We start from the raw sequence: 23,168 nt of genomic DNA, 5'->3' as shown, positions 1-23,168 counted from the left end.
AACAGTTCTTCCAAAATTTCATTTTTATTGGCTGCATAGTATCTCATCACGTGGATATGCCTGATGTTTTCCTTCTTAGCCAAGCAAGGAAGAAAATCGTGTCCATGTGTCCCCTTCCCCCATTCCCCCATGAACACAGTTTGGGCACTGGGGGCTTTCTACTGCCATGCAGTACTTGTTCATATGAATTAGTATTATGAGGACTGAAAGTCTATAAGCCATGAAACTATTGACTACGTAAGGGGTCAAGAACTTTTCTGTTTCATTTTACATTTTTTTAAAATTTTAATTCAATTTGCCAACATATACTATGACACCGAGTGCCTGTCACATCACGTTTACATTTTTTTTTTATCCTGAATTACCATTGCTTCTTTCTCTCTTTCACACTTACTTTATTCATCTTCAGGCATTAGTAGAACATCTGTGTGCCAGGCACTGAGGGTGAAAAGGTGACTAAGATAGCCAAGGGTCCCTTTCCTAAGAGGATTCTAAGAGTGAGGAGACAAGCAGTAGGCAAGGGAGAAAAGTATTTACTGTCCTAATGGGTGCTGTGACCGCAGAGGAAATGAGACAGTATGGGCTTGGACTGGAGCGGGCTTCCCCAGCCTCAGCACTGCTAACATCTCAGGCCCTATAGTTCCTTTTGTGGAAGCCGTCTTGTCTGTTGTAGGATGTTTAGCAGCCCCTGGCCCCTTCCCATAGATACCAGTAGTACTTCTTCCTCTCCAGCTATGCCAACCCTTCATGTCTCCAGGCACTGCCAGATGCTGCCTAGGGGGCAGCATGGTCCCTGATTGAACAGCATGGGACTGGTGTGACAACAGGGTTGGAGGCAGGGGCCTTTGGATAGGTTTTAGAGGTCATGTCTACAGGTCTAATAGATACATTGGATTTGGAAGAGTGAAGGCCAAAGGCTTCAAAGGTGAGGCCAGACTGTTGGCCCAAGCAGCCTATGTGGATGGTGGTATCATTTGCTGAGCTGGGGACAACCAGCGAGGGATGGGGCTTGTGGGGAATGAAGAGTTCTATTTGGGGTGTGACAAGTGTGAGGTACCAAGCAGGCACATGAGTATACTGTGGGGAAACAAGGAGAGGAGTGTTATGTAAAGCCTTAGGCCCAGGGTAGGCTCCATTAGGAAAGCTCAAAAGAGGATGAAGAGGGACCTGGATCAAGCCTGGCACCCCAGCACCCAGTGTGAAGGTTTGAGAAGCATTGTAAGTGACACGATTTTGAGGTCCTGTGTCGGTGCTAAAGCTTTTTAAAGAGACCACAAATTCAGGCATCCCCTGCTTGTCTCAGTGAGAGAACCCAGAAAGAAGTTTTCTTGGCTAACTTGAAAATAGTTCCTTTGAAGAATGAGATAAACTAGCCTGAAGTGTTTGTTGAATGTTCTGTCTGTTGAGCTACATGCAAAGTAGATAGTAGAAGATAATATGCTTCTTTGCTCATGCTCCTCACGTGCACTGGGTGGCCCAGAGCCCCGTGCTGCCCTCTGGCATAGCTCTCCAGAGCGCCGCATCTTCATTTCTCTCCAAGTTGCTCCAGAGGCAGCCCTGGTTGAATCCGTGTCTGAGGCTGGAAATGGGTATTTTTGTCCACACCATGAGGACTATTCACATAACATGAGAGTAGTTGCTCTTCCTGATTGTCCTGTGGGAGTATATTTGTGGTCTCCACAGTTTAACTACTCACTCTGTTTCTCTTGTAAGCTATTTTTAAATTGTGAAAGTTACACATTCTTCTTTCCTTTTTTGGTTTCTGCATTCTCTAACCACATTCTGCTACCTTGAAAATGTGAGCTCAAACCTTTAGGGATAATAACTAAGTGGGCCTCTGTTTCTTTGCCTCTTCTACAGTCCCTTCGGGCCACTCTAGTCTAAGCATTTCTAGCAGTATTGATTGAGTCTGTCATTCTGCCCCTGCTCCAGGCAAATCTATCTTCCGCAAGCAGTTCTTTGTTCAAATTAAGTAATTTAAAGTGCCCTGTAAAATGAGAGGTATTATAAGGACTCAAATATAAAGTGAAATATGAAGAATAATTTGAGGCACACACCTTGCTGTATGTTCAGAGACACATGGAACTTCAGAGCCAGGTTCTCTGAATCAATAGCTGTATTAATAGACTTAAAATGTAGCAGTGATGTAGCTTATGTGTCTGAGGCCTTGTGGCCATCAGAAAGCAGACCTAAAATGTCTTCTGCTTCATCCAAGTTTAAATGTTTGTGTGACACTTCACAGGATCTCTGCTACAATCATTCATTGCTTTCCCATTTTTAGCAGAGATAGAATAGTAGAAGTAGAGGAGAGGAAAGCTTTGCCAAATGTAGGTGAGCCTGAAAGGTGGTTGAAAGCAGGGATCATCGAACTACAACCTGTGAGCCAAATGCAGCCCACCATTTGGTTTTGTAAATAAAGTTTTTATTGGAATACAGTGCCATCCACTCATATACATGTAGTCTATGGCTGCTTTTGTACTACAATAGTGTGACAGGGTCCTTCTGGGCCAGGCCCACACAGCCTAAAAATACTTAGGCTCTATCTCTTTCCAGGAAAAATTTGTTGATCCCTGATTTAAAATATAAACAGTGAGTCAAACAGACGTGGGTTCTCTTCTTAGCTCTGATACTTATTGGTGGGTGATTTGAGGCTAATTACTTTAATTTTTTTCCTCTTATAAAATGGAGGTAACATTAGGTTTCACAAGATGGGAAATAACACGTGCAGAGTACTTAGATCGACATCTGAAACATAGAAAGCATTCATGAAATGTTAGCAGTTACTGTGATCATTACTCTTGGGGTCATAATGATTTTCTTAGTGATTGCACCTTCTTTTCATACACATTAAATGTCCACAAAGAAGTATAAGCATTTTGTTCCCCCCAGTGGGTAGGAGAAACCGTGGACCAGATGGAATCCCCACCTGAAGCTTGGGTTTCTCTATCCTTTTCCAGGTCTCACTTACCTTGATGACCTGCTCCCCAAACTGTGGGCGTTTATCTGTGAGCTCGGGCCCCATGGAGGGTTAAAGCTCTTCTTGGAATGCCTCAACAATGACACTGAAGAGTCCAAGCAGCTCTTGGCCATGCTGATGCTGTTCTGTGACTGCTCCCGGCACCTCATCACGTAGGTTGACTGCTGTGGGGCTCCATTCCTTTCCTAGAATATGGAGAAGCCAAGTCACAGTGTCCATAAGGAAGCCATTGCTGATGTGATTACCACCACTGTTCAGACTGGTGTGGCAGGGTCATTAGGAAAATCAGAAAACATTTACAGTACAAGGTGGGTGGCGTGTAGTCAGGGCTCGGCTATTCTTAGTTCCCATTCTTCTGGGAAGCTGGGTCAGTACCCTTGAGTGTGGGCTTTGGGGTCTCCCAGAGCTGGGTTCAAATCCCACCTCCACCATTTACTCACTGGGTTAGATAGTTACCCGGAAGAATCCAGAGCTGAGGAGTGGGAGGCAAATCCTGGGTTGGCCACTTCCTGAGGCACCCTGGACAGGGAGGCCTTGCCTCTCTAAACCTCTCTTTTCTCATCTGTAGATGGGAATCACAGTAGCACACACCTCTTGGCCCTGTGGTAAGGATTGAAGGAGGTAATGCAGAAAAAAGGGAATGGGGAATTAGCAAATGTGAGTCCCATTCAGTTCTTTTGTTTTTTAAGCTTATGTGTCTAGTTGTAGTTTTGATATTTTTTTTAATTCCACATTTTTCCAAAGTTGGTAAAGAATTATAAGAGAGAGGGACAGACAGTTATGTTTGGGATAGACGACATTGGTAGGAGGGAGTAAGGAAGACATAGGTGGTGACTGGGTAGGAATCATGGAGAGAGGGGTCTGAGGAGCAGTTAGAGGCAAGAGCCGGGGGTCTGTGGCCATTGGTGAAGACACAGTGAATGGCTGGGTTTGGGGTGACCTGAGAGCGAGTTGCGCCCTAAAGCGAATGGAGCAATCTTAGGAAATTTTCATATAGAGCTGTATCTTAAATGATTCATTTACTCGCACATTCTTTCAGGCATGTGTTCATTCCCACATAAATATTAAGCAGGTACCTACCAAGCACCACTAGTGGCTGTCGTAGTTGCAGAGGAAGATTCCGTGGCTCTCCTCAGTGGACACACTCTCAGTCAAGATTCCTTGATAGTCAGGCATGAGTTCAGGCAGGAAGTAAGAGCATCACAGTCGGATCCTTATGAATAAGAAAAATACACAGGGCAGCTTCTTATTTTTTTCTTCTCTCAGTTGTAGTTTTAACATTGTTACCATGGACAATTTCAAATAAATAGAAAGTGGGGAGAATAGTACAAGGAATCCCCCACATGCCCGCCAGCAACTTCCATAGTGGTCAGGATGCAGCCACCGCTGCTTTACTTCCACCCCCACAAGCTCTCCCTTCCAGGTTATCCTGAAGCAGATCCTGTACATCATATTGTGTTAACTGTAAATTTTTATCTGAAAGATGAAGCTTGTTTCTTGAGCTTGTTTTGTCTCGTAAGAGGTATAGATCTCCTATTTTTCCTGCTTTTCTCAGTGGGAAATTGTGACTGATTTTCTATCTGATTTAGGATCCTTGATGACATTGAAGTATATGAAGAACAAATTTCATTCAAACTGGAAGAACTGGTTACTATCTCCTCTTTCCTGAACTCCTTTGTGTTTAAGATGATCTGGGATGGAATCGTAGGTAAGGTGAAGATGCTAGCTGTCAATTAATTGATTGATTAATTAGATTTTATTTATTTATTTACTCATGAGAGACAGACACAGAGAGAGGCAGAGACATAGGCAGAGGGAGAAACCGGCTCCCTGTGGGGAGCCTGATGTGAGACTTGATCCCAGAACCCGAGGATCATGCCCTGAGCCAAAGGCAGAGGCTCAACCACTGAGACACCCAGGCGTCCTGCCAGCCGTCAATTTATTGATGCTGCACAGGGAGGCCACGGTCTGTAACACCAGCTAATTCTTAGCTTTATTGCTCATCATGGCTAATTGGAAGGGCACATTTATTCACATAATTGGAAGTTGTACTTCTTTGCTATATACACAGCCTCTCAAGGTAGTAGTGTGGTTATGGAAGTCTTAGCCTTTCCTTCAGGATGTACACATACATGTGAAGGATTATTAATGATGATTTTGCCCTGAAACTCCTTTCACTTCTTTGAGTTGATTTCCATGAAAAGAAAACATGTCAGGGCACACTTCAAATCCGAGCTTACCTCCTGAAGCAGTTGTACAAAACTCCTTAAATTAAAAAGGTCTTTTGGATCACCTGCTTTGGGAGGCAGCTGGAGTGATTGTGTCTGAGACACCCAGGTCCTGCCAATGCTTAGAACATACCCAGGGAGTCTTTTAATTCTGTTGGTTCTGCGTAAAATCCAGAGTGAGGGAGACTAAGGATGTTGGTGGGGCCTGGTGACAGGCAGAGACAAGGAGCTATCCTCCTGGCTCCCTGCCAGCTCTGACCATTTCTGTGTGTGCGGCTCTCCTATTTGTGTGCCCCATAGAGAACGCCAAGGGTGAGACGTTAGAGCTATTCCAGTCTGTCCACGGGTGGCTGATGGTGCTGTATGAGCGGGACTGCCGGCGGCGCTTTGCTCCTGAAGACCACTGGCTGCGAAAGTGAGGAGTGGGGTGGGGAAAGGGGGTCTCCTCCATCATGCTCTGCACTCACACTCTGAAGCCAAGAGGTGTTCATCCCTCCTTTGTCCCCTGTCCTCCTGGGAGGACAGACCGCCAGGCAGTTGGCAATTTGTGAGGATGTGTAGACAGAGAGTGATTAGAGCTCATTAACAGTGACAGAGCCAGGTCACATTTAGCAAATGGGAAGCAAGTTCTTCTAGCTGGACTGAGCAGCAGGTTACGATAGCTCAGTGGTGGTTTTTTCAGCAGAATGGGCAGGACAGAAACTACAGCTAGGTTTTTCAAGGGTGGGGTGGGGAAATCCTCTTGCAACAACTAAACATAAGAGGTCTGTGATTTTTTTTACCAGTGACATGTCAGCTCTTAGGTTGTGGCACTAGAGTGGGGTCTGACAGACACTTTCAGTAAAGGGCCAGACAGCAAATATTTTAGGCTTTGCAGACCAGATGATATCTTTTGCAAGTATCCCACTGTGCTGTGCTGTTGTAATGTGAAAGCAGCCTGAGACAGTATGTAGTTATTGTGTTCCATGGAAATTTATATACAGAAATGGCAGCAGGCTGCAGTTGGCCACCCCTGCAACTAGAGAATGGTTTTACTGTTCTAATAACCCAAACCCGTGCTTTTCTTCTTCTGAAGGGATCTCAAACCTAGTGTGCTCTTCCAAGAACTGGACAAGGACAGGAAGCGGGCCCAGCTGATCCTGCAGTACATCCCTCATGTCATCCCTCACAAAAACGTGAGTTGCTCTCAGAACTGGGCTCCTGTGCATCTTTCTCTTCTACCACATGGTACCTGCCTTGCCCTCTTAGCTGTAGCAGTTGGAAAGAAAGAAATGAGCTCACTCTCTCAACAGATGCAAATGGTGATTGGATCTCACTCCGTAGCAGGTATTAAGCCAAGTAGAGAGATGGAAGACAGTGTGAACGGGCAGTTCTGGCAGGTGAGGTGCATGTTATAGGGATGGATGTTGTGGGATCCCAGACCAGGGGACCTGACCCAGCTGGGAACAGGGGGAATGGAGTCAGGAAAAGCTTCCATTGGCAGAAGGGAACAGTAGTTAAAGGAAGGGAACAGTAGTTAAAGGCCTGGGGTGATTGAGAGCGTGGTGCTCCAGGGATGGCTAGATGTTTACTTCTGGCTGTGGAGAATATAAAGGGGAGCCAGGAAGCTGAGAAGGTTTGTAGGAGTTGGAGCCAGAAGGGCCTTTTGTACCAGGGCCAGGAGTGTGAACTTCCTGGAGCCATTGGAGTGTTTGCAGCTTCAAGGGCCCCTGGTCAGAGCTGTGCTTTAGAGAGATCCTTCTGGCCATGGGTTAGAAGACTGGCTAGAGGCAGAGATGTTATGAGCGTAGAAAGAGGGTAATGAAATCATAAGAACAAAGATGTTCGGAAGAGAAGGAAAGATGGATTTCAGGTAGTGGGCATGTTTCTGGCTCAGACTCCTGGATGCTTGCAGGAGTCATTCCTAGGGTAGGAGCCAGAGGCAAGAGCAGCTCTGGGAAGTGCTGGTAAGATCAGCTTTGAGCAGGCAACAGGTGAAGTGTCCGTGACCCCTCGAGGCCATTGAACAGCAGGGCTGGAGAGAGACTGTACGTGTGGACACCCCCCAAATCTGGCTGCACCCATCGCCATGGACAAGGAGTAAGATGACAAGGGACCTGTCCTTTAGAGGGCCGGTGCGAGGAGAGGGCTAATCAGAGCAAGGAAACCATCAACTGAGGGACATGATAGACTTGGGAAGGATCGGGTACTGTGGTGAGAGTGTCAGGAAGCACAGGAAGGCACAGCCACATCCCATTGCTTCACAGGAGGCAATGTCTGTGGTGGGCGCTCCAGGAATGTCTGCTTGGAGCCACAGCAACATCGGGCTCCTTCAGAAGAGGCTCTAACGGGTCTTTGTGTGCCTTTCTTTCCTTTCCTCCTTTTTTTGACAAAAGATATTTTTAGAAAAGAGCACAAGTCACATTTTTGTAAATTGAACCTTATTTTTCAGAGATAAGCACCCCTCATTGCTCTCTGATATTGCTGTGACCTTGACTTTAATACTCAGGATTGCCATTCTTCACCTTCAAGTAGTGGATGTGGCTGTTTAAATTCTTACTGCACTTGACAGCAGTGCCTCTCAGAAATGAAGGGACCTCAGGAGATGACTTAGTGAAACATGCCCCCGCCCTGGAGGGAGCCCCTCCAACAATATCCCTTACCTTACCTCACATAGAGGACCTGCAGCCTGGCAAAGCCAGCCATTCTATTGCTTTACTCTGCCCGATGATGAAACATTCTTCCTCACCCAAAGCTAAATTAATTCTCTGTAACTTCCACCCTTTGGTCCTTGAATAACCACTGAAAGTGGAATCTAAATCTTCTGAGATGTGCAGACAGTTCTTATCTGCCTTATGGGCCTTCTGTATTCCAAGGGTGGCATCTTTCCCTTCTGCAACTGCTCCGTGTGGAAGTGGCTTCCAGGCCTTCATCTCCAGGGCCTTGTCCAGGGTGGTGCAGTCTGACTGCAAACCAAGCACCGCACCCTGGACCCATGTGTTTGTGAAGTCAGCCCTGGACCATAGCATTCCCGTATCATGCAGCCTGGGATCTCCGTTCCGGGTATCTGCAGTTCACACCTGGCATGCCTTGGTGGCTCTGGGTTGTCACAGGATATTTTAAGTTTTTCAGAGGAGCACAGTGAAATCTGTTGGACACTGTGAAGTACTAGCTCAAGCTTACAATGTCAGCATTCCTGTCGAGGATGTCCTATTTGCTAAGCTGGGTTTTAAAAATGAAACTGAATTATTTTTTATTTCAATGTACGTGCATTTTTAAAATACAGCTATTAAGCCTTTAGCATATAAATACTAAGTAGTTTAGGATACTAGCCATCTCATAAATGGTACTGTATTACTTTTGACCTAGGAGTGCTGTGAAAGTCACCAGTGAGCCGTCAGGGATGCTGCGAACAAGAAGTCTGGAAACCTCTGAGATTAGTTGGCATGACTTGGGGGCTGTGGTATAATCCCTGGTGTGTTTTTCTTTGGGGCATTTTGCTGAAGATTGTCATCAAGGCTTTTTGTGCATAGTTAATGAACTTGCTCTTTGCTGTGTCTTGAGGACCCTTCCTCGTCTCCTGACCCCTGCTCTGATCTTGTGATGGCCCTGGCAGTTCCAAGAGGGCATCTAAGCTCAGTGTATTGGGGTTATGAGGGCTGTGTCCCCTGCTGACACATCCTGCTGGAATGCACAGGGAGCTAATAGGGTCTCTGCAATCCTGTCTGCTCCCCTGCGTCTGTCACATATGGCATAAATGCCAGAACTCTTCCTGTTCTTGACTCACTCAAGTGAGTGACTCACAACACCATTCTTCCTTTACTAGGAAGAAGGCCTCAACTCTGCCTGGTTCACACACACACTTCATCCTCTGTGCTGTTTTACATTGCTTTTACACATCTATCTGAGATACATCTCCCAACTGGGACTTGAGGACTTTCTCTCTCGTTTGGGTGTGGAAGGCCTAGTGCCCCACGGGGAGGGCAGGGGCTCTATGGTGTGGTGGTCTGTGCATGGGTCCTGGGTTTGAATGTGACCCCTCTGTCCACCAGCTGTGTGACCTTGGGTAAGTCACTTTCTTCATCTGCAAAGTAGAGACAAGGATCCTTTCCCAGATATCTGCTGTAGTTGCTGAGGTCTCTCAGCCCCGTGCAGGGTGCTTACAGTTGTCCCATACCTTCCTCCTTGCCCCATGGAAATCAGGGCCTCATCCTGAGAATCTTGGGAGGCAGGTGTTCTCTCAGCCGCCCACCTCTGCGCTTCTGCTTCTGTGTATGTGGTCTCTGCCCCATACAGGATTTACCCCTATGGAAGGCTCTTCTGCCTCATGTTCATGCTAAAGATTTGAGGGCAGAAGAAGCAGTTGTGCCCCACAGCCCACACAAGTTAAATTGGAAGTCTGCAGGTCCCCCTGCCCCACCTGCACAGACCTGTTAGGCGATGGTGCCCTTCACTCCCCCCTCCCCATCACAGCCTCCCTCACTGTTGCTTGGTCTGTTCTTCCCTTCCATGTTCTCCTTAAACCCCCAGAGCTTCTGATACTACTCAGAGCACTTCAGTCCTTGTTTCTAGATTCGCAGACCAGCCACATCAAGCTGCTCTGCTGAGAAGAAACCCTTCTGCCAAATACATTCCTCCTCCTTGGGAGGCCGTAGGCAGTCGCTTTTCCCGCTACAGCATATTTACTTCATAGCCAATTAAACGATCAAATGTAAACACACTAGCCTCCCCTGTGTATACTTAACTCTTATTACCATTGTTGTTATCCTTCTGACCTTGTTTGTATGTGACAAAGCTTTTGACTTAGGAGATTGCCACTTAAAAAACAAAACAAAACAGTGGTGTTTGGATTTATTTCTTCATCAGCTGACATTATCTGAGTGCTTTTATAGCAGTGATTCTTAAACCCAGGATGGAGTGAAGGGTTGTGCTCTCGTAAAGGAGCTCTCAGAATCTTGACCATGGCGAGAGAGAGGTTTCTTCTCTAATAGTAATTGAGAAATGTTACTTGGGATGGGTGGTTATGATGTACTTGAGGACACAGAAGAGATAGATAAAAGGTTCAGGGACCTTTATTCTGTGGGATAATTTTTTAAAAATTTCTGACAGTGAAAAAAAATATCTTTGAAATGTTTGTTTTTTAATTCATAACACTGATTTTCTTTAAAGCAGGCACTGCTATATAAAGCAACCTCTATAACCGGTCCTGCTGCCAGGTTTTTATAGTAGCCTACTGATTGAAGAAGAACCGATTTTCTCCGAGACCATCCTTTTTTTTTTTTTTTTTTAAGATGTATTTATTTATTCATGAGAGACACACAGAGAGAGGCAGAGACACAGGCAGAGGGATAAACAGGCTCCCCACAGGCCCAGTGCAGGACTCGATCCCGGATCCCAGGATCATGCCCTGGGCCGAAGGCGGACGCTCAAACGCTGAGCCAGCCAGGCGTCCCTCTCCGAGACCATCCTTAACCGGTCTCTGGCTACTCTTTCTGGGGGTTCCTCTCTTTCTGGAACCTTTCATCCTTGGCATGTACTCAGCTGTGTTTATAACTCCTGAGGTTGTTTTGGGGAATGTTTACTATTCTTCCAAGACACTTAGTGGCTGTAGCGTATATCAGAGTGTCCCGTTCTGCTCCCTGCTTGCCTCTCACGTGACTCACTTCATTAATCTTGTATGGTGTGTCTTCAGGAATCTTTGGTTGTTGACCCAGTTTCTGGTCTTACCTTTGCTCATTTCAGAGAGTTCTCCTGTTCCGAAACATGGTCACCAAGGAGAAGGAGAAACTGGGGCTTGTGGAGACCAGCTCAGCCTCTCCCCACGTCACTCATATTACCATCCGACGGTCCCGGATGCTTGAGGTGAGAAGCCCATCACAAAGAGGTGTACTCCATGAAGTGCTGGGTTTTTAGTGGGTGATACGTTGCTTCCAGATGTCTCTTGTCATTCCTTGATCTAATGGCACTGAAATCAAGGCTTGGGGTGGGAATGGGGCCGTTCATCCTGTCGTGTGCTTCAGAGAACTGCTTGATTAAGCATGACCTCCGCACTGAGGACCCATAGTGCAATATTTCCCTATCTCTTCCCTACCAGAGCCTCAGGGCTGGAACATCAGACACTTTGTGTGCTTTGCAGTGAGGACAGAAGTGCCACATGCAGCCATTTTTATGTCTGTGCAAACTCCCTTTGCCTGGGTAGACATTTTGCTCAGACTCCCAAGTGTGAGTCTGGAGGCTGGAGTGTAGGTAGTAAGTTTACCTAGCCATATTGGGAAGTGCATTTATTACAGAGCTAGAGGTTCTCCTAACAGGAACTTACAAGAAACCATGAAGTGGCCCACCTCAGCCAAACTCAGTGTCCAGGGTGACTGCTCTGTGGCAGCTTCATGTGAATTAGAAATAGGTACCTGTCCTCAGGACACTTTACCTCTGTGTGTCAGAAAATTATAATAACATTGATATTGTTGGAAAAACACTACCATCTCCTGGAAGGTTGTTACAGGAAATGTTCGTGCCTGTGAGGTCACTGTGTGTATGTGTCCCGTGCCCTCCCCCAGGGTTGTGCAGTGTGGAGCCTGACCAAATGTGCCGAGCCTACCAGTGGTCGAATTGGTGACTGAGCCCCCAAGTCCACATTCCCAGGCGAGGCTAGGCTTGATGTAGTTGCCCTGCTTGCTCTTTAGACCTTCTATCTGGCTCCAGCCACAGCCCCTCATTAGCACGTTCTGTGGCATATGGCCCATCATGGGATTCCAGGACAACACATGGCCACATAGCCAGCCACCAGCAAATGGCACTGGCAGCAGCCCTTTCTCTCCATACACCACCCCCACCCCACCCCCACCCTACTTTTTCATTTTTCCCCTTGGGACATTCACTCTCCTTCCTGGAGAGCTGCTTTTAGTTCCTCTGAACACTGGCAATTGACATGGGGGTCTCCTGGGGAGAGGCAGCATGTGGTAACCAGATGATGTTTTTGACATTCTTAAAAGTAGAGATAAGAAACTTAAGTGCCTACAGGGACCCTGCTGGTCATGGGAATGGGTCAAGCTGGTTGAGTGCATCTGTGTAGGAGCATCTCGTTTGCACGCTAAACAATAGGAATATTCTTCACTTCCACTGCTCCCTCCTACTCTTCTTGAAACACAGCCCTCAGTTTAGATAACTACTGAAGAGAAAGAGTCCCACTTGTGAGTGGACAGATAACACCTGACATCCAGCCTCAGGGCTGGCAAGCAGTAGAGAGGGGTGGGCAGGTAGGGAATATGTGCCTCCATCAAAGAGACCACCTTGCACGTCCCACCTGACTACTTCTGTGAGGAGATTCAGGCTCCGTTATGCTCTGGGGTTTTTTTAAGAGAAGGCCACAATGCAGAATTTTGCATCAGATCCCCAGAGCTTTTATGTTGTGAATGAATAGAATTTTGTAAAGCATCTGGAAGGTTAGATAATGCAGCGAATCTACCCGTGGGCCACCAGTCTGCAAGCTTTGCTTTGACTCAAAGAGGAAAAAGCCCAATTGTGTTTGGAAACTCCCTTCTCCTGCACCTTCCTCCTCAGACCTGGATGCTCCCCTGTTGCTTACTGTCCTCAGTCCCTCTCAAGACATGGCCAGTACCAATAGGAAGGCTGCAGTGGTGGAGACTGGTGTGTGTCCTGAGAGTGACTGAATCCCCGGCTCTTTCTAGTGTCATTGCTTATGGAAGATGCACCAGAGGGGCCTGTTTTCTCAAACACAGCTCTCAGGGGTGGCACAGGAGGGGTGTCTGTCTCAGGTTTTAGGCCAAGTCCACTTTCCTTTTTATGTTCCGCTGGAGTTTTCTCGTCATGATACATACTGTTGTTCATTTTGCGTTAGGAAAGAGAGAAGGTCACTCTTCCCTTACCCTAGTTTCTGATTATCTGCTGGTTTGGTTGTTAGAGTAGGAAAGCCCAGTAGTATTTGCTTGCTTTGGACACAAGGGGGCATCAAAAGCTGGTATTAGCCACTCATGTGCTATCCTGGTCTTTTATTCAGTCTCCTTTTCTGTGGGTTTATTGAAAGTGGCGCTTCAGTATTTCACATGCACGTGTTAGTCTGAAGTCTTACGGGAAGGCTTCCCCTAGCATCTCAGAGTCGGGAGGAACCATAAGACCTCTCTGCCGAGCCCTGTCCCCTCACTCTGAGGTGGAGCTAAGGCCAGAGAAGTTAAGATTCATAGTCACGTTCACTCAGGTCTCAGGGGGAGAGCTGGGTGTGGGAGCCAGCTCTTATCCCCAGGTTAGGGTCCTCTGCATCTGCTCTTTGAGATGCAGGAGGGAAGAGGAATGCCATCTTCCCACTTACCTTCCACAAGGAAGGACACAGATCAAGTTCTTTTTTTTTTTTTTTTTTTTTTTTTTTTATTTTTTTTTATTTTTATTGGTGTTCAATTTACTAACATACAGAATAACACCCAGTGCCCGTCACCCATTCACTCCCACCCCCCGCCCTCCTCCCCTTCTACCACCCCTAGTTCATTTCCCAGAGTTAGCAGTCTTTACGTTCTGTCTCCCTTTCTGATATTTCCCACACATTTCTTCTCCCTTCCCTTATTTTCCCTTTCACTATTATTTATATTCCCCAAATGAATGAGAACATATAATGTTTGTCCTTCTCCGACTGACTTACTTCACTCAGCATAATACCCTCCAGTTCCATCCACGTTGAAGCAAATGGTGGGTATTTGTCATTTCTAATAGCTGAGTAATATTCCATTGTATACATAAACCACATCTTCTTTATCCATTCATCTTTCGTTGGACACCGAGGCTCCTTCCACAGTTTGGCTATAGTGGCCATTGCTGCTAGAAACATCGGGGTGCAGGTGTCCCGGCGTTTCATTGCATTTGTATCTTTGGGGTAAATCCCCAACAGTGCAATTGCTGGGTCGTAGGGCAGGTATATTGTCAATGTTACCCAGGGCAATATACACGTTTAATGCAATCCCTATCAAAATACCATGGACTTTCTTCAGAGAGTTAGAACAAATTATTTTAAGATTTGTGTGGAATCAGAAAAGACCCCGAATAGCCAGGGGAATTTTAAAAAAGAAAACCATATCTGGGGGCATCACAATGCCAGATTTCAGGTTGTACTACAAAGCTGTGGTCATCAAGACAGTGTGGTACTGGCACAAAAACAGACACATAGATCAGTGGAACAGAATAGAGAATCCAGAAGTGGACCCTGAACTTTATGGGCAACTAATATTCGATAAAGGAGGAAAGACTATCCATTGGAAGAAAGACAGTCTCTTCAATAAATGGTGCTGGGAAAATTGGACATCCACATGCAGAAGAATGAAACTAGACCACTCTCTTTCACCATACACAAAGCTAAACTCAAAATGGATGAAAGATCTAAATGTGAGACAAGATTCCATCAAAATCCTAGAGAAGAACACAGGCAACACCCTTTTTGAACTCGGCCATAGTAACTTCTTGCAAGATACATCCACAAAGGCAAAAGAAACAAAAGCAAAAATGAACTATTGGGACTTCATCAAGATAAGAAGCTTTTGCACAGCAAAGGATACAGTCAACAAAACTCAAAGACAACCTACAGAATGGGAGAAGATATTTGCAAATGACATATCAGATAAAGGGCTAGTTTCCAAGATCTATAAAGAACTTCTTAAACTCAACACCAAAGAAACAAACAATCCAATCATGAAATGGGCAAAAGACATGAACAGAAATCTCACAGAGGAAGACATAGACGTGGCCAACATGCATATGAGAAAATGCTCTGCATCACTTGCCATCAGGGAAATACAAATCAAAACTACAATGAGATACCACCTCACACCAGTGAGAATGGGGAAAATTAACAAGGCAGGAAACAACAAATGTTGGAGAGGATGCGGAGAAAAGGGAACCCTCTTACACTGCTGGTGGGAATGTGAACTGGTGCAGCCACTCTGGAAAACTGTGTGGAGGTTCCTCAAACAGTCAAGTTCTTATATAATGATGCCTGTGCCCAGAGGGCGCAACAGACAATTAAGTCAGAGGAGGCAACTGGCAGATTCCTTTCTACAGCTCTTCAAAGAAAAGGCCGATGTGGGGCTGATAGAAAGTGAGATTCGACTCCAGCTAACATTCCTTAAGTACCTGCCATGTGTGTGGTTGCATGCTAAGTGCCTGCACATAACACCATCTCATTTAATCTGTGTGATCCTGGCACCCCTACCAATGTGAAGTCGGCTTAGGGAGGTATCATTTCAAAGCAGAATGGAGGAAATCCTGCAGGCAAGCAAGAGGGTGCTAAGAATTCTCCACCCGTCCCTGACTCTGTGCCAAGATAATTACTGTAAATGCAGGTAGAATGGTTTAACCATTCTGCTGCAGCTGCATGCTGACTTCCTGTGTTCCCCTTCTTCCATCTCCTCGGTGTTCTCAAACTTCCACCTGCTTAAAGAGCACTTCTCAGGCCCACACGCCCAAAATCATGGTCCTCTGCCTTCCAGAGATCGTTACTAGCTCACTAACTTGGGAGCTTAACCCCAGAATGAAGTTAGGAGCCACTGGGGGACAGTCCTTGGCATCACTGGGGTAGTGTGATCAGCAAGAAGATGGTCAAGAGTTTCTCCAAAGCAGATTTTGCCATGCTGGCCCCGTGTGCTTTGTGAGAAAGCAGCCACCTGCCTGCCCTGGAGATGGTCTGTCTCGTGTTAGTGGAATGTCTGACGGTACCACAGTTGTGACTAGGAGGCAGACCTGCAGGCGGCCTTAGTAGGATATTGCAGTTGATTTGCAACTTACATGACAGCATCTAAGGAGCTAGGTTGCCCCTGCCATGATGGGGCCTTTTCTGTTGGACCAGAAGATCCCTCGCTGGCAGCTGTCTTGTTTAGCCCTGCTTCTTACAGTCATTCCTCAAAAACCTGGGATGCCTGAGTGGCTCAGCAGTTGGGCATCTGCCTTCGGCTCAGGGTGTGATCCTGGAGTCCCGGAATCAAGTCTCACATCGGGCTCCCTCCATGGAGCCTGCTTCTCCCTCTGCCTGTGTCTCTGCCTCTCTCTCTCTCTGTGTCTCTCATGAATAGATGAATAAAATCTTTAAAAACAAAAACCTGAGCAGCTTTCTTACCAGCATCCACATGCCAGGAACATGTTAGGTAACAGAGACAGGTGCCTGAAGACCTCAACAGATTAGAATCGAGAGGCAGACTAAACAAGATGATTGAGTATAAGAACTCTTAAAGTCACATCCTCCAGTTCTGCATGGGGGGAGCGACGACGGGGAGAGGTGCTAGATGGTTGTGTACCTCGAAGGTTGGCTGCCGGCTGCTAGCTGGGGACAGGGTATGTGCTGGGCTTCTCCCCACTGCCCCTGCCTCGTGCGAGCCCATCATCACTCCTGCACCCTTGTCCCTGCCATCCATTTGCTCTGCTGCCAACAAAGATCTTTCTGAGAGCCAGTCAGGTCTCTCCCTATCTGGACTCTTCTGTGGTTCCCTACTGCCCTCAGGTTTAGGGAATTCCTTAGTCAGGCTAAGGAATTTAGGACCCTAAATTCCTTAGCCTGACTCACCCAGGCCTTTTGTGATCTGGGGAAAGATACCAGGAGTTGAGGCATGAGGGGTACTTTTATTTTTCATCTCCCAGTGGTCTGATTTTTACCATGAGCTAAATAAGCTATTCTTTGCATTAAAGCAGAGAGGGTGGGGTCTTGTCCCAGTTACTTCTATCCTTTGTCTAATGACCAAAAGCTTGTCACAACACATCTTATCTGGTTTCCCTGTCTCAGTGCTCTGCATCGTCTCGAGGGAAGCCTCCCCTTGCAGCAGAGCAGTGGAGTCACATCCCCAAAATGAGTTCTCCTTTTAACAGGCTCATTTAAAAGCAAGTGAAAACTGCCCATCCCTGCGCCCCACATCCTGACTTGCGTGTTTAGTAATTACGCCAGGAAGGCTTCACAGGGGAGCTGGAGCCTTGGAGAGGCAGCTGTGAGTTTTGCAGAAGACCTCCTGCTCCTAACGGGCTGCCATTCTGCCCTCAACAGGACGGCTATGAGCAACTTCGGCAGCTCTCCCAGCATGCCATGAAGGGCGTGATCCGAGTGAAGTTCGTCAACGACCTTGGGGTGGACGAGGCAGGCATTGACCAGGATGGTGTTTTCAAGGAGTTCTTGGAGGAAATCATCAAGAGGGTATTCGACCCAGCACTCAATCTGTTCAAGGTATTTACGGGGAGCAGGAGTAGGGCTGACTGCAGGCAAATTCTCAGTGACAAATGAGAAGCAAAGGGCTGGGCTTGCTCATTATAAGACATTTAACCTCCCCACCTCTGTCCATTCTTCCTTGCAGACAACCAGCGGGGACGAGAGGCTCTACCCCTCTCCCACGTCCTACATTCATGAGAACTACCTGCAGCTCTTCGAATTTGTGGGCAAGATGCTGGGAAAGGCCGTATATGAGGTAGGCATGTTCAAGCGTCACCCTGGAAGGGAAAACAAGGTGTTAGAAATCCCTGTTACTTCGTGCATGTTGTCATGGCCAGGCCCAGCCATGTAGAAGACCTATCATTAGGATGGAGCCCAAGAGAGAGACCAGTACCCAAGATTACTGGACAGAAATACTGGGGGCTTCCCATGTGGTATGTCATCTCATCCTCTTGCCAGTCCTGTGGCCTGGCTGCAGTCCCATTTACCTGTGTGTAACAGAACTGAGGCTTCAAGAGAGGTCACTTGGCCAGAGCCTCAGTGCTAGTGAAGCAGTAGACCCCACCTTCAAACCCGGGCCAGCATGGTCCAGTTGTAGGAGGACAGCATTTTGTGGGGTGCAATAGTTGTTAGAAATGTTTTTAAATCTTTTGTTATTGGTATGAGTGCCTCAGAGCAAGCCACGGTGTCAGGGTGTTGCCTACGAGCCAGAATAGGACAGTAGGACAGAGCCCCCAGCTCCTGGTCGAGACTGGTCTTTCTCGGCTAGCTGTGTGACTGTGCACTCAGGTTGCTTTTATTTCTGTAGGCACTTGTTCTCCTCAGAGAAATTAGGGATCATAAAAGCTACATTATTACGTTGCTCTAGATAATGCGTGAGCTAATACTGGTAAGACACCTCCTGTGGTGTATCTTGTGGTCAGACCTCCTGACCTCAGTCTCACGCGGTCAGGGTGGCATGGACTTGTGTAGGCTCCGGGTAATGCCCACACAGCTCTTGGTCCATGTCCACTACAAGCCGAGCTGATGGAACTCCCACCTGGTAGCACTTGGTCCCTGCTCTAAGGGTCCTGCTTCCCAGGCAAGAAGTAAAGCTGCAGCAGGAGCTTGGGATCTTCACAGCTCCAGAACTACCTGAGCAGCACTCACCTCCCACCTATCACAAGCTCTGGGGAAGGCAGGCAGAGGCAGGGGTTGGGGGGCAAATGGAGGGAGGGAAGGAGACAGGGAGAGAGGCCATGTGGGGCAAGCATACTCATTCTCTCTGAATAAACATCCTCTAACCATGGCCTCAGACCCTGGCCAGGGTGCAGTCAGGTTCCCCATCTGTATCCCTGCCCAGGGTCTCTCAGGCTGCCTCCTGCCCTGGACTGGTTGGGGGTCCTGGACTCCTTTGCTGTGCTTTGCTTTCCGCATCTGCAAAATGGAAACCATTTCTCAATTGATTCCCACTTTTAAAAAAAATTCCCATGAGTATCTACCTGGCCATATGCCATATTTCTCTTTTAAACATGTAGCTGTGATATACCCAGAAGAGTTGGGCCAGCAAGGAAGCCTGACTTCATGGCTTCTGTGAATGTGCTCCACATTTCCTGGACCCGGTGTCTGTCTCCTCCCTCTCCAGCAGTAACAGCACAGAGAGAAATTAGGACATGCTGGGCCCAGAGTGAAGAGGAGCATGCATTAACTCATGTAACCCTTGTGATCCTCTGAGACAGGCCATCATCGAGCCTGAGCTCCTGTCCCTTCTAAATCTCTCTGACTTGCATACTTGTCCCCACCTAGAACAATCTGTCCATTCTCCCCAGTGTTACGCAGTGGTTTCTTGCTGTATTTCTGCTTTCTGTCTTTCTTCTCCAGTCCATTCTCCATGTCAAATACAAACCTGGCATTTCCCTGCCTAGAGCCCTCTTAGGGCTCTCCACTGCCCTCCAGATACAGTTCAGACTCTAGGAGGCTCAGGAGGCCCCTCCTGATCTGGCCCTACCTGACTCTTTGGCCTCATTCCTTGCACACTGTGCTATGGCTAGAAAGCTCTGTGTTCCCTCCCTGGGGCATGCCCATGGACCTTGCACGAGAGAGCTTGTACTCCTTACGTCTAGCTTAGATCGGTCTTTCTCCTGGAGGCTTCCTCCTGCTCTGTCTTCATGTGAGATCCTATGCTTTGTGTTCCTCTCCATCCTGCTCATTAAATCCTTAAAACTGGATAGCCATGCTGGTCCCCATTTGCAGAGGAGAGAGCTGACATCCTGCAGCCAGGCAGCAGCGCAGCTGGGATTTGATCTCTGAGCTGTGCAACTCCAAAGCCTGTGCCCTTAACTGCTGTGCTGTGGTGTGCTGTGGAGGTACTTGAGTAAGTGGCGGGAGGTCCTGGTCTCCACATGGAAAGTTTAGGAAGCCCCTAGAGATGTGTCATTGGTGCCCTCGGATCCCCTCTGCAGCCTAAGCCACACCAACGAGGACACTGAGATGGGGTCCTGTGTGGCAGACAGCCAGCTTCTGTGTCTCCTCTCACAGGGAATTGTGGTAGACGTGCCCTTCGCATCCTTCTTCCTGAGCCAGCTGCTCGGGCACCACCACAGTATCTTCTATAGCTCTGTGGATGAGCTTCCTTCACTGGACTCCGAGTTCTATAAAAACCTCACGTCCATTAAGGTGAGTGTGGCATGGCAGAGGGCTTAGCTGCAGGTTGGCGTAAACTCAGTGAAGTGAAGGCCTCAGGGTTCTTGCGTTCTAGAAGGTAATCTCCTGCTATGCCACAGGGGCTGCTCTGTAGCCACTATAGGCCCCTATGTCCCCTTCTGGGCATTCCTACTTCTTCATGGTGACGAGTGGCCTTTCCCTTTGCTTCAGGCTGGGTGGCAGCCATAGCGGTCCTGCCCATGCAGCACTGTGTAGGACAGGAAGTGTTAAAGCTTTCAAGGATATGGCCTTCCTGGGTCCCAACACTTGCCTCTTCTCTGTTGCATTAGCGGTACGACGGGGACATCGCTGACCTGGGCCTGACTCTGTCATATGACGAGGACGTTATGGGTCAGGTAGGTTGGCCTCTATGGCAGAGCAATTTTTTGCTGCCCTCCACTGGCTTCCTGGTACCTGCCCCACTCTTGGTGTTTTCCCCGGAAGGTCTGCAAACCGAGGCTGGCGGTCCTTTTGTGTCTGGCTCCCTCGTCCATCCCCCTACTCCTACCTCCCCAGCAAGGGGGGCAGGGGGCGTTCCCCCTTCTGTTCCCAATTGACCTGGCCTTTGCCTGCTTGGCCCTTGGAGAGCTCCCCACAGAGACCCTGCTTTGCTTAGATCGCACTTTAGGTCATTCCTGATGGAAGCTCTAATTCCCCATTTGTAACATTGCTTTTCGTTGCCATGGTGAGGATTAGCTGTCACACACCAAGGCTTGTGACTTGGAGAGGGGAAGAAGCCACCCGACAAGTGCCTCGAACAGAAACCAGTCCTTGCTCTTGCTTATCATAAAGAGCGGGGCAGGAAGAAAAGATCCTGGACACTGTGGTAGCAGAGAAGTCTCCTCCCATAGTTTTTGTCTTGGCTCTTCCCCAAAGTGCCCTCAGCACCCTCCAGTTATGTCCCAGCAAACACCTGCCTGAGCCTCCGTGCTTCTGTAGCCTGAAGACTGGGAGAAACCCAACCTGGAGCTTCGTAGTGCAGAACTGGCTTCTTGGAGCCAAGCCTGCATCACTTCTGAGAGGTCACTCAGTCTCCCCGAGCCCCAATTCTCTTGTTTCACAAATGTACCTTGTGTGACTGGTACAAAAGTACCAGTGTGACTCTATGAATGCCTGCAGGCCCCACTCTCCAGAGAGCCCCTAGCACACTGGTGTGTGAACACTCTGAGGAGGAGCCTGTGAGGGAGGAATGTAGTGTAGCTGTGCTGACCTCCACCTTCCCCCAGTACACTTCTCCAAGTAATAGGACATGGACAAGGCACTCCCTGGAGCCCTTTGCAGGAAACACCAAGTAGGGGGCTTGCCAAATGCCCTTCCAGCTTTAAAATCCTCCAGTTGCCCCAAGGTGTTGCCAGCGGTGGGACTAGAGGCCATGATCACTCCTTTCTTCATCATTAGAGACCCAGGATATTCTATTAATAGAATTTCTGTTAAAATAAGCTTTAAAATTTTTCATTCTTTGATTTTTAGGTGACCCCCAGAAAGTCCTGAAGTTGAGGGAAAATGCTTGATTCTATGGTTTTCAAATTTTTAATCAGGTTTTGAACCTTCCTCCTGATAATTTTCTCTTTTGACAATAAAAATGTAAACTGCTAAATAATCACAGATTCAGCTATAAGATGAGCACAAAGATGAAGAAACCCATTTCAGTGGCAGTGCCAGGAGAACACCACTGTTAATATGTGGTTTGTTTTTCTTCAGACTTTTCTCCCTGGGCTTGTACATAATTTTTTTTTTCCAGAAATCATATCATACCATTAATGTTATTATATAATCTTTTTTTCCTCACCTTCTCAGCAAATACACATTTTCATCATATTTTTGTAATAGCTGTACAACATTCCAGGGTACGATTGTACCAACATTTATTTAACCGTCATACTGTGCTCATAAATGCTAATATGGTCCCTTCCACAGCATCTTGAAGCCTCAGTACAAATGTCTCAATGAGAATCAAATGAGAAAAAAACCTTCCATATTGATTGTGCTAGGTCTGCTTGTTGATATTTAAGCCCTGGCTTCTTGTGAAAATGATTATTCCCAAACATGTTCCGTCTTCATTCTGTAGTTATTATGGACGTTGGCATCAGGCCCTTTCATCTTCAGGAAGCCTTATTTCCCCATTAGAATTCTCTCGAGTAATTGGTCCCCGTCTTCTCCCCCAGCTTGTTTGCCATGAACTGATTCCTGGAGGGAAGACCATTCCTGTTACGAATGAAAATAAGTGAGTATAGCAATTAGATTTTTAAGGTCAGCACTTGAAAAGACTTCATTCTGGTTCTCTGGTCTTACTTTGAGAATTTATTAAGATAGATTGAAGTAGAAAGAGGCCATAAATATCATAATGGAATTTACTGGTTACAGTTCATAGGCCAAAATTGTATTAAATTCGATTTGCAAAATAAGAATTGACAATTTATTTTTTGCAGCAGCACATCTAAGGTCAGAGGCACCCAGGCCACGGTGTTCCTAGGGATTTAATGACGGCTTGAGATGCAGACAAATGGATTCTGAGCCGCTCAAGCACGTAGTCCTGAACCCAGAGGGCACAGAGGCGGAAAGATACCTTGGAGGGGCAGATCATTCTGGAATGATAGCATGTGGCAGTTGTATAAAACACTGTTCTTGAGAAGACACAGTGATGAATTCAAATGCCACAGACAGGTCCTTAGACGTGGGGAGACTCTGAGGCCCGGCAGCCATTGTCACAGATAACAGGCTTTTAGAAATCTATCATAAATGTCAACCTCTTTGGTCCCGAGAAGCAAAACTCCTCAATGCACTGTCTCCACCTGCACTATTCTCACCTAATTAAAACAGTAGAACCTGGCATGAGGAGTAGATCTTGGCCCTTTTGTCAATCTATCAATCTTCTCCTGCCGCCAGGCTCAGCTGAGCATCTGAACTGTTAATCTGAGCATCACTCTCCCAGTGACAAGTGAGTGCTCAATCCCACCTGGTGAGTCATTTGGATCAGATGCACGTTGCAGCCTGGTGTTCCTGAACATCCTACCCCTCTCGGCTCAGGTGGTTGGGTCAGCCTGCATGCTTGTGGAGCTTTTATTTAGACTGTCACTGTGGTCCAAAGAATAGGCCAGATTCTCCTCTTGGATGAAAG

General features: G+C 47.2%; 1 protein-coding gene and 1 long non-coding RNA gene across 4 annotated transcripts in view; one reads left to right on the top strand and one right to left on the bottom strand.

Annotated features, from left to right (window-relative positions):
• Nucleotides 1-23,168, top strand: part of UBE3B (ubiquitin protein ligase E3B) — a 54,897-nt gene that overhangs the window by 23,034 nt on the left and 8,695 nt on the right. For all 3 annotated transcript variants that reach the window (XM_038575391.1, XM_038575392.1, XM_038575393.1), the window contains 10 exons: nucleotides 2,958-3,129; nucleotides 4,567-4,685; nucleotides 5,506-5,620; nucleotides 6,281-6,380; nucleotides 10,927-11,046; nucleotides 17,210-17,386; nucleotides 17,514-17,624; nucleotides 19,886-20,023; nucleotides 20,341-20,406; nucleotides 22,216-22,274. In XM_038575391.1, the coding sequence (XP_038431319.1) occupies nucleotides 2,958-3,129; nucleotides 4,567-4,685; nucleotides 5,506-5,620; nucleotides 6,281-6,380; nucleotides 10,927-11,046; nucleotides 17,210-17,386; nucleotides 17,514-17,624; nucleotides 19,886-20,023; nucleotides 20,341-20,406; nucleotides 22,216-22,274 (1,177 nt within the window). The remainder of the gene's footprint in view (nucleotides 1-2,957; nucleotides 3,130-4,566; nucleotides 4,686-5,505; nucleotides 5,621-6,280; nucleotides 6,381-10,926; nucleotides 11,047-17,209; nucleotides 17,387-17,513; nucleotides 17,625-19,885; nucleotides 20,024-20,340; nucleotides 20,407-22,215; nucleotides 22,275-23,168) is intronic.
• On the bottom strand, nucleotides 305-11,977 carry LOC111092705. Its single transcript, XR_005379284.1, has 4 exons — nucleotides 10,912-11,977; nucleotides 4,058-4,190; nucleotides 3,434-3,577; nucleotides 305-3,162 (listed from the first exon to the last, which is right to left on the bottom strand). It is a non-coding gene; the product is annotated as an uncharacterized LOC111092705 (long non-coding RNA).

This window comes from Canis lupus, chromosome 26 (genome assembly GCF_011100685.1).
Source record: "Canis lupus familiaris isolate Mischka breed German Shepherd chromosome 26, alternate assembly UU_Cfam_GSD_1.0, whole genome shotgun sequence".
Classification (NCBI taxonomy): domain Eukaryota; kingdom Metazoa; phylum Chordata; class Mammalia; order Carnivora; family Canidae; genus Canis; species Canis lupus.
The sequence above is the reverse complement of the archived record's forward strand: the minus strand, read 5'-3'. Positions and strand labels throughout refer to the sequence as shown.